Genomic DNA, 10169 nt, shown 5'->3' with positions numbered 1-10169 from the left:
AAGAACCTATAATACATTTGTAACATAAGTTTAAAGCTCAAATTATTATGAACAATTTTTAATTTTTTGAAGGTATAGTTTTTGTAAATAATAAAAGTAATTTTACATTCAATTTAAAATACATGTGTTTAATTTTGACGTGTCGGTCGTATTCGTTATTACTCTATGTTGTGTCACTATAAGTGTGTGATAAGTAATTGATACTGTAATAGCTTTTGCAAATGACAGTATTCAGGTGTTAAAATCTAAGAAGAAAAGAAGTTATTACCTCAAAAAAGAAGTATGACTTCTATTAGTGAAATTGGCTCGTTACCTAAAACGAAAAAACCATCGGGTAAGTTTATTATATAGAAATTCATTTTTTGTTAGGTTATATTTATTCTGTCTTATTTAGTATACATGTAAAAATCTTATTAAAAGTTTAATTTGATAATAGAAATGCAAGTTGTTTAATTCTTTATGTGAAAATACAAAAATTTACTTGTATAATTGATAAATTAAATTCTTACCTTACTTTTTTTCTTTTTATATTTTATTTTTATTATAAAAGTTTGTGTATAATATGTAAGTTTTATATAAATATTTAAGATCAAATAATGTTTTATTTATACAGATAGTGCATTTAAACAGCAACGTTTACCTGCTTGGCAACCAATACTTACTGCTGGAACTGTGTTACCAACATTTTTTGTAATTGGAATTGCTTTTATACCAGTTGGAGTTGGATTACTTTATTTTTCTGACCAAGTCAAAGAATATATTTTAGACTATACAGATTGTAATTCTACAAACATACTTCGTGCAAAAGGAGTGCCTTTCAAATGTGCAGATGTTATAGCAATTAATCGTACAGAACCTTGTTACTGTGAACTAAATTTCACATTACCTTATGACTTTAATGGGAAAATATATATGTATTATGGTTTGACTAATTTCTATCAAAATCATAGGCGATATGTAAAATCAAGAGATGACAATCAGTTATTAGGAAAATTAAGTGATATTGTCTCAGGTGATTGTGAACCATTTGCTTATGATAATGGCGTACCTATTGTACCATGTGGTGCTATTGCTAATTCATTATTCAGTGATGAATTGAAATTACATTCTGTGAAACATGGTAGAGATGTACCATTATTAAAAACTGGTATAGCATGGCCTTCAGATAAGAACATTAAATTTAGAAATCCTGGTGGTAATTTAAGTGAAGTATTTAAACATTTTGCAAAACCAAAGAATTGGACTAAACCTATTTATGAGTTAGATCCATATAATGAAAACAATAATGGTTTCCAAAATGAAGATTTAATTGTTTGGATGAGAACTGCAGCATTACCTACTTTCAGAAAACTTTATCGCAGAGTTGATCACACAGCAGCTGGTTTCACTGAAGGTCTATTAGCAGGGAATTATACACTTACTGTTACCTATAGTAAGTAAAAATTACTAACACCAATTATAAGTTAAAAATAATTTAATTTTTTTCTATAGCATATCCTGTATCTGCCTTTGATGGCAGAAAAAGAATGATTTTAAGCACTACATCCCTTCTTGGTGGAAAGAATCCTTTTCTTGGTATTGCTTATATAGTTGTAGGATGTATTTGTTTATTGTTAGGCATTACACTATTAATAATACACATCAAATGCTCTAAAAGGTAAGGATCCATTTTATGTATTAAATTTAACTTTTCTTTTTTCACTTTTCACTATATGGTGTTATGCTTAAAAGAGGCTTTGATTAAAAGAATTAAAAAATGCAGTTGCTTTAAAAATGAATTTAAAAAAAATTAAAAATATAATGATATAGTACATAGAAAGGTGAATACAATTTTTCTGTCATCTGCATTTATCACATTGTTGCATTTACTATCAAGCTACTTTAAAAGATTGAAAACATTTGTTTAAAAGTATGTAAAACTATTATGTCTTGTTTCATTGTGCAGTATATTCTTTCAAATAAATAATTGAAAGATAAACTTGACAGTAAATGCATTTATTAATCACTATAATGTAACGAGTTTTTAACAATTACGAAAATTTTACAAATCGCAATTATATCATTTTCAGCACAATTCATAATATATATATATATATATACATATATATTTTTTTCAATTAAAATTTCACAATAAACTGTTATATAATGTATGTTATACAGCAAACTAATGTAAAGATGACTGCAACAAAGTATGCTTAGGGCACCATAATTGTTCTTGTAAGTGTTTGTGATACTGTGTTATGTCTATCCTGCAAGAATGTTAATGTAGTTTTACTTGTGATATGGCTTTGTAAATATTTTTTAAATATTTGTGTCTTGTTGATTTGTTATAAATATTTTTGTTACCTAATTCATATTTTATGAACATAAATTTTAATTTTAAGTCAATCATGTATGTAGTTGTATATTAAATCAATTGTCTTTTCTTTACAAGTTTTTAAATTATTATATAACTATTCATGAATCATATTAATAATTTACATTGCTCACTTTTTGTATTATTTGCTTCATAAATATGCTTTATACATTATACGTTATATTTAGTAACATTATACCATTTGAAATTGATGTATAATAAAAATTAATTAACATTAAGGTCATGGTACAGTATAGTATCATTTTCTATATACATTCTGCCAGAATTATTTAAATTACTTTGAAAAAATTAGACTTTTATCAGCATATAAAAGATTTATATTTAAGTGTATAGAATTTAAAAATGAATGGAAATATTCATAGCATGTACTTGGTTAGAAGGTAAGATGTAGAACATTCATTATGTTATAGCAGAAGTTTTGTTACAAATTAATCACAATATTTTATTTGCATAGATTGAATGAATTTTTTTTTGTAAGATTAAGCTTGCAATTTAACGAATACTTTAATAGTGTTATATTAAAAATTTATTGTGAACTTTATTTAACTTTATCATATAATTTTGTTATATGTTTTATAGTGCAACAGATATGATTAATGTGACTCCAAATACACCATACCAAGAATAATTTTGCATAGTTATTACAAAAGTTGAAGAAAATTCTGGATATTCTGCATTTAATTTGTAAGTGTTATACAATATAATATAATTAAAAAAAAGTGTTAATATATAATAATATAATTTCATAAAAAGAAAATGTGTAAACATAACACAGTATTTATGCACAATAAGATAGATATAATTACATTGCAGGAACATAATCAATGGTATATGGATATTCAACTATAATTATTAATATTTATATATTTTTCATGTACATGTATTGAAATACCCAAAATAATAATATCATTAAGAAATACACCTTAATGTATGAAAATTTGTCAATTTAACATAACTCTATCAAGTTGAATAATTCGATTAAAAAATTCATTTAATTAACAATGAAAGTTATAAATATAATTCTTTTCTTGTAAAAGATAAACGTTATTATCATATTTTAAATGTCGAGTTAATTTTTAGAAAAAAGTTTTTTACATGTAATACTGAAATAGAAATGATAAAATTTTTGTGTATCTTAATACATCACTAAATTTCATTTAATGTATAATGTATTATTACAGTCTATTTAAAATTATAGTTTATTGTGGAATACCTTTAGTTTTACTCTAGTCACACGCAAATGTATAAATATACAAATAAAAATGTCACAATAATATTTTTTCATTTACCTATATGCATTTATTTGTAAAAATAAGTTACACAAGAGTGGATAGCACTAGACCAACGAGTTAGACAAGGATAGCACTGTAACAACGAGTTAAAGGAAAGGAATAGGGTTAGACAAGGATAACACTAGAGAAATGAGTTAGACAAAGAAAGGAATAGCGGTAGACAAGGATAGCACTAGAGAAATGAATTAGACAAGGAAAGGAATAGCAAGAGATAAGGACAGAAAATTTCAAAGGTGAAACTAACGCCATCTCGTGTTTGGTGACGCGTACTACAACTTTTTAATAGGAACACAGAATATCAACAGAGGTATTAGACAAGGAACGCACTAGTGTGCGAGAAGGATAGAGAGAAAACGTTTCCTATTGGTCCATTGGTCGCTAAGCTTCACATCCCAGGTCCTAATACAAGTCGGTCGGTGAAAAATCATTAACAACTTTTCATGCAAAGAATGTTAAATAGCTATCAAACCACAAGGAACATGTTAATAAAAATTATATGAGAATGTAGCTAAAGGAGATGCCTTTCAGATGTATATAGTTATTTGTATGAGAATTTAGTAGAAGGTATGAAATTATTGAAAAACCGTAAAAGTATGCAGTATCGTTCCCGACATCCCGTACTACAATTATTAATAATTAATCATTGAAAGGATCTAGAGTATTAAAATCTATATGAGAAAGTTGCTAAAGATTCACACTTCATTCTTCAATTCTAAAAGTTCATAAAATCATCGTAATTATTGAGTTGTTAATGATTTTTCACCGACCGACTTGTATTAGGACCTGGGAGGCGAAGCTTAGCGACCAATGGACTAATAGGAAACGTTTTCTCTCTATCCTTCTCGCACACTAGTGCGTTCCTTGTCTAATACCTCTGTTGATATTCTGTGTTCCTATTAAAAAGTTGTAGTACGCGTTACCAAACACGAAATGGCTTAGTTTCACCTTTGAAATTTTCTGTCCTTTGGCTATTACTATTGCTTTCCTTGTCTTACTTATTACTCTAGTGCTATCCTTCTCTACACCAATTTCTTTCCTTTTCTAACTCGTTGTTCTAGTGCTATCCTTGTCTACCACTATCCTTTCCTTGTCTCTCTTCGCTATTGTTACCCTCGTTTTAGCATTACTAATAATCTAGATAGAAAAATACAGTTTCTGGTTTATTTTCAAGTACTTTAATTATAGAATAATTAGCGTTTCTTGTTAAATAACAATTTAGGTGGTTGTTTATAATTATTGGAAATCTTAAATAAAATTATTGTATGCTTTAACTTAATAAAACAGCTTTATATATTAATTTTGCATTGAATTATCCATTGCATTCAGTAGATTAGTTCGAAATTGCTTATAACTTTTATTAAAAATTAAAAAATGAATATTTTTTGCATGAATTACAGATGGACCTTTCAGGACACCATAGAAAATAAGGAAAGGACTTAAACAACACGAACAATGAAGACATGCAATTATTTATCAATACATAAATTATTTATTGTAAGATGATTGTAGAAAATGTACTTTACAGAAGGTTACAATATATCAGTGTTGTTTTACCACAATTAGTGGAAACTAAATTAATATTAATTTGAAGCGACACAGCCTTATTTTAGTACAAACCTTATGTATTCAATTGTTCATGATTGAAAACACTGCTTTATGTCATCATATGTTTTCAGCTGCATACTAGTCCGAGTTAAGCATTTGTAAGTTGCTTTAAGCAGTGCCGACTCATCGCTGAAAAGATTTACCAAAACATCTCTATACCCTTATTAAACCATATCCTTCAAAGTTTCCTTTGTCAGCTGACAACGTACCACTAATTTTTTACCTTTCAACATGATTATAACACTAAAAACCTTACAACAGCAGACGTTTACAGTAGAAATTGATCCATCGCAAACGGTAAGTGAATATAGTAAATGTAAAATATGTGGCTTTTTAAAATGCAATATATTTTAATTATATTTTTTTGCAGGTAAGGGATTTGAAACAAAAGATCGAAACTCAGAAAGGTTTTCCTGCTAAATACCAGAAATTAATATATGCTGGTGAGCGATATGGCTTACATAACCTTATTTTCACTTCATTGTGAATTTATCAATGTTTTTACGTGCTTGAAGATTAGTCATTTCTTTTAAATTTATTTTCATAACTATTGTTTACAAGAATCCAAATTTAAAAGTTGCAGAGTATTAGAGCTATATTTATTTTTAATGAGTATTATTATTTTCATACGATGATAATGTATACCTATTTAATAATATGCTATTTTTACAGGAAAAATATTAACGGATGATCATCCATTAACAAAGTATAATATAGATGAAAAAAAATTTATAGTTGTTATGGTAACAAAACTTAAAACTGGTAATGGTCATACAACAACTGAAGAAGAGCACGCAAGTGCGGATACTAAAGAAGAAAGCAGTACAACCAGGTATTAACTCACAATACCGCAAGAAATTTCCATTTCATTTTTAATGTAAAACATTTTTTAACTTTATATTTTTAATATATACTTTTTGCCGTAGCTCAGCAGCACAACCTAGTTCAAATCCTACTGCTCAGGGTGCATCAAACCCTGCTAATACTACTGTACAAGAGCAATCTGCAGCAAGTACCACTACTGCATGTGTTGGAGGTCAAGCTGAAAGTGCCTTGTTAATGGGTGAAGATTATAATACAATGGTGAACAATATTGTGGATATGGGGTAAATAGATACATGTGTGATAAAAAAATGTACAATTATTTAAGTATTGTTTTTCTTAATGTATGGTGTACTGACATAATTCATTTATATTAGATACGAACGTGAACAAGTTGAACAAGCGCTAAGAGCAAGTTTCAATAATCCTGATAGGGCTGTTGAATATCTTTTAACGGGTATACCAGCGCAGCTTTTCGAAGATTTACCAGAAGATCAACTTGAAGCACAGGAACAACTTCAAGACCATGGCCAACTTCCGTTAGCATTTTTACGGACACAGCCTCAATTTCAACAAATGCGTCAAGTCATTCAACAAAATCCTCAATTATTGAATGCTGTACTACAACAAATTGGTCAAACCAATCCTGCATTGTTACAGCTTATTTCCCAAAATCAAGAAGCATTTATACGCATGCTTAATGAGCCTGGTTAGTTTCTGGTATCTGCTAAAATGAAGATAATGTTTTATTTATTTGTCTGTTTATGTAAATATGATGTGTATTTTATTTTGGAGTAGTGGAAACAACTGGTAGTACTGGAGGAAGAACTACACCTGTATCTGCATCTACTGTTGCACCAGCAGCTGCTCCTGGTGGAATAAGTGGAGGGCCTGGTGCAGGTATGGAAATAGGAACGGAGGTAGAAACTTCTATAATTCAGATAACACCACAGGATAAAGAAGCTATTGAAAGGTTGAAGGCACTAGGATTTCCGGAGCATTTAGTTGTACAAGCATATTTTGCGTGTGAAAAGAATGAAAACCTTGCTGCTAATTTCTTGCTGTCACAAAATCTTGATGACTGAAGTAACACATTTCATTGATTTCACAATAAGGAGTTAAAGGACTGATATAGGGTGGGTAATTACACAGGCGCCATGTTATGTTCAACTGGTCATCTTTACTTTGTATATAAGTATGCACACATATTTATATTATTGTATTAATTCTCTAGATAGGCATCAATCCTACATTGATATATTTGGCAAATGATAAAATTCACCGAAACTGCATACCACTTCATGTATTAAATTGTTTGTAATTTACTTAAAAAAATATACTTTATATTATGTTTTATGTATTTTGAGATTGAAATTTGGTATTTTACATAAGTGTTATCCATCCTTGCAGTCTGAAAATTACTCTTTGGCGAAACTTTTCGTTTTTTAAATATATGGAGCAGTGTAATTACATTTTTATGTAAGAAAGCCTGCTTGTTTACTGATTAGTATACAAAAATATAAATACTTTATTGTATTTATATGTTAGAGCTATTGTATAATTACACATACATGCAAATTTGTATACACAAGTAAAGATATATGTGTATTCAAAACGTATGTGTGTACATGACAAGTATATTTTGTACATTTAATAGGCTTTCTGATATAAAAATTATGTAAGTGCATCCGTATATGTATGATTGCATATGTATATATGTGTGTACTTGCGTATAACTTGCGCCTATGTATGTATGTATAAAAAAGTCTTGTATTTTTTAAACAAAAGTGGTGAAGATAGTTATCCATTAATAACACATTGAAACTCATTTCATTTATCACAAAATAACAAAATGTAAGAAATTCTCAAGTGAAAGAAAAATGAAAATTTAAGTAACATATATATATATATGTTAAATTTGCTTTGACCTCGATATCAATCCATTTTTTCATTTAAAAAAGCTCGAATAACTTATGACTAGATAATAATAAGAGATAAACGTACACGAAATATCTTAAATAGATAAACTCAAGGTGACTTACAAAAAGTATGAATCTATAAAAAAAATTTGTAATTAACTTTCTATAAAAATGGAGGCAATGAGATTATTAATATTATAAAAATGCATTCAATATGTTGTAGCCTTAACATAGTAATATGTAACTTATTAGAAATCGTTCGAATTTTTAAGATACTAGTATTGATATTAAAATTTTATTAGAAATATAACACCCAATGTAAAACAAATAATTACTACAAAATTGCATATTTAATAAATAAAAATTATGAGTCTAGGCACAAATGAATATATTAGTTTCCCTGTTTTGATACATATAAGCATAGTTAAGTTAAATTTTGAGGATTAGAATATATTTTTGTTTTATTACACATACATATGTATGTAAAAAACATTATATGTTTTAATGTTTTGTTATAGGATTAACTTTTTATTATTATGTAATAATAATTAGAAATTGCCTTAAAGATTCATTTGTTACAGGTAGTTGAAACACATCAACATTATGTTACAGAAATATATTAACTTAGATTTCATTATGTCAAATGCCAAAAATAATAAAATATTACAAATGAAACTGTTATTGAACATGATTGCTTTCTTTGCTATCATGTAAACAAAAACACTTTTTTATGATATAGTTTTTTAATTTCTGTAATTCAAACTTTTTATCATTATAAAAAATATGTACAAATATAACCTATATTAGTAGGATGATTGTGTATTATTGCATTATTTGATTTAGATGATATAAATATATGTCAATTATTCATTTGCCCTTCAAGACCACACCTTTACTTTGAAGATCTTTTTTAGCTTCCTCTATTTGCTAAAAAGATATAGAAGAAATTTATTAATTACTTTGTTTATGATAATCCTTACATATTAGTTTTAATAAAATGTGCAACATTAATTTTTATACTCACTTCCTGCAATTCAATAGCAGCATTTTCACAATTATGAAATGTGAACACCCTGTATAAAATAGTAATAGATGCATACAGACCGCACAAGAATAAAGCAATGAGTGGAAAGAAAAGAATAAGTTGTTGCCATTCTTCAATAAAAGATGAACTAACACTTTCTGTAATTACAGCAATCCATATGCCAAAAGATAAAGTAGCAAATAAAAGCCACTCCATTAACTTTGTCATCTGAAATTTGAGACGTGTATATGTGTAAATGTATTACAAGGTAGTATTTTTTAATTTATTAAATATTAAATGTTTCCTTAATTAAGAAGTCAATTTTTTAATACTTTCTAAAAGTGTATAACCACTATGAATGGTATTAAAATACATAACATCTTGAAACCAGTAAATAAACTAACCGTACGGTAAGAATAATTTTTCTTTAGATTACGTACCTTAATTTGCGATACTACGGAACAGTATACAGATAATGAAGTCTGTACTACTTATGTACATTAATACAATTTTTATTTAGCTTATAAATAATTACATAGTATTTTTTAATTGTTATTTTAATACATACATGATTTAAATATGTATCATTGTCAGTAGAAACGCATGAATGTAACGTGTATTGATTAATGAATCTGATTTCAAACTTCACGTTCTACCACGTGATAGCGCCACGGTAGGATTGTTACTGTCCATAAGCTCAATTTTTTTTGCTATCATTTATTAGTATTTAAATTCATACAATAAAAAGCATGTGTATTGTAATTAACAATATACTTGAAAAAAAAAATGCTAATTTAAATTAAAATTTTGATTAAATCGTTGATTTGCATTATTTATTTCATTAATTTTCTATTTTCTTTATTCTTAATTTAAGTAATACAAATTTTTAACAAAGTTAAATGTCATATTTTAAAAATAAAATATATAATTGCATACAAACTGAAAATTCGAGGTATCGATATTTGTAAGATGATATTCGACTCATTCATGAGTATTTACTACTAGTAGATATGTTCATTGTTTTTCGCTATCGTGCAAAACTTGTTTATAAACAAATAGATGATAATTATGATTAAAAATATAAAAGATTCTAATAAATATTAAGCTAAATATATTATTTTACTAATGTA

General features: G+C 27.2%; 4 protein-coding genes across 6 annotated transcripts in view; 3 read left to right on the top strand and 1 right to left on the bottom strand.

Moving 5' to 3' along the window:
- Positions 1-180: 180 nt before the first annotated feature.
- On the top strand, positions 181-3005 carry LOC108574064 (cell cycle control protein 50A). 2 transcript variants are annotated; one of them, XM_017936576.1, is made up of 5 exons: positions 181-334; positions 614-1432; positions 1492-1657; positions 2161-2217; positions 2957-3002. In XM_017936576.1, the coding sequence occupies exons 1-4, from the start codon at positions 283-285 to the stop codon at positions 2171-2173; spliced, it is 1050 nt and encodes a 349-aa protein (XP_017792065.1). In that variant the 5' UTR covers positions 181-282; the 3' UTR covers positions 2174-2217; positions 2957-3002. The 2 variants fall into 2 exon arrangements, with proteins under 2 accessions (XP_017792065.1, XP_017792064.1); XM_017936575.1 differs by lacking the exon at positions 2161-2217 and having other exon boundaries at positions 2957-3005.
- Positions 3006-5365: 2360 nt separating this feature from the next.
- Positions 5366-7386, top strand: LOC108574059 (UV excision repair protein RAD23 homolog A). Of its 2 annotated transcripts, none has more exons than XM_017936569.1 (6): positions 5366-5571; positions 5645-5717; positions 5947-6106; positions 6201-6380; positions 6474-6805; positions 6895-7386. In XM_017936569.1, the coding sequence occupies exons 1-6, from the start codon at positions 5506-5508 to the stop codon at positions 7179-7181; spliced, it is 1098 nt and encodes a 365-aa protein (XP_017792058.1). In that variant the 5' UTR covers positions 5366-5505; the 3' UTR covers positions 7182-7386. The 2 variants fall into 2 exon arrangements, with proteins under 2 accessions (XP_017792058.1, XP_017792057.1); XM_017936568.1 differs by having other exon boundaries at positions 6892-7386.
- Positions 7387-8882: 1496 nt separating this feature from the next.
- Positions 8883-9498, bottom strand: LOC108574029 (dolichol-phosphate mannosyltransferase subunit 3). The gene is made up of 3 exons (XM_017936526.1): positions 9480-9498; positions 9040-9267; positions 8883-8942 (listed from the first exon to the last, which is right to left on the bottom strand). Exons 2-3 carry the CDS (start codon positions 9265-9267, stop codon positions 8883-8885), a joined length of 288 nt encoding a protein of 95 aa, XP_017792015.1. The 5' UTR covers positions 9480-9498.
- A 290-nt stretch (positions 9499-9788) lies between these two features.
- LOC108574028 (glutamyl-tRNA(Gln) amidotransferase subunit B, mitochondrial) overlaps positions 9789-10169 on the top strand; it is a 2745-nt gene continuing 2364 nt past the window's right edge. The window contains 1 exon segment of the mRNA XM_017936525.1: positions 9789-9797. Coding sequence (XP_017792014.1) covers positions 9789-9797 — 9 coding nt within the window.

This window comes from Habropoda laboriosa, unplaced genomic scaffold (assembly GCF_001263275.1).
Source record: "Habropoda laboriosa isolate 0110345459 unplaced genomic scaffold, ASM126327v1 scaffold145, whole genome shotgun sequence".
Lineage (NCBI taxonomy): Eukaryota > Metazoa > Arthropoda > Insecta > Hymenoptera > Apidae > Habropoda > Habropoda laboriosa.
The sequence above is the reverse complement of the archived record's forward strand: the minus strand, read 5'-3'. Positions and strand labels throughout refer to the sequence as shown.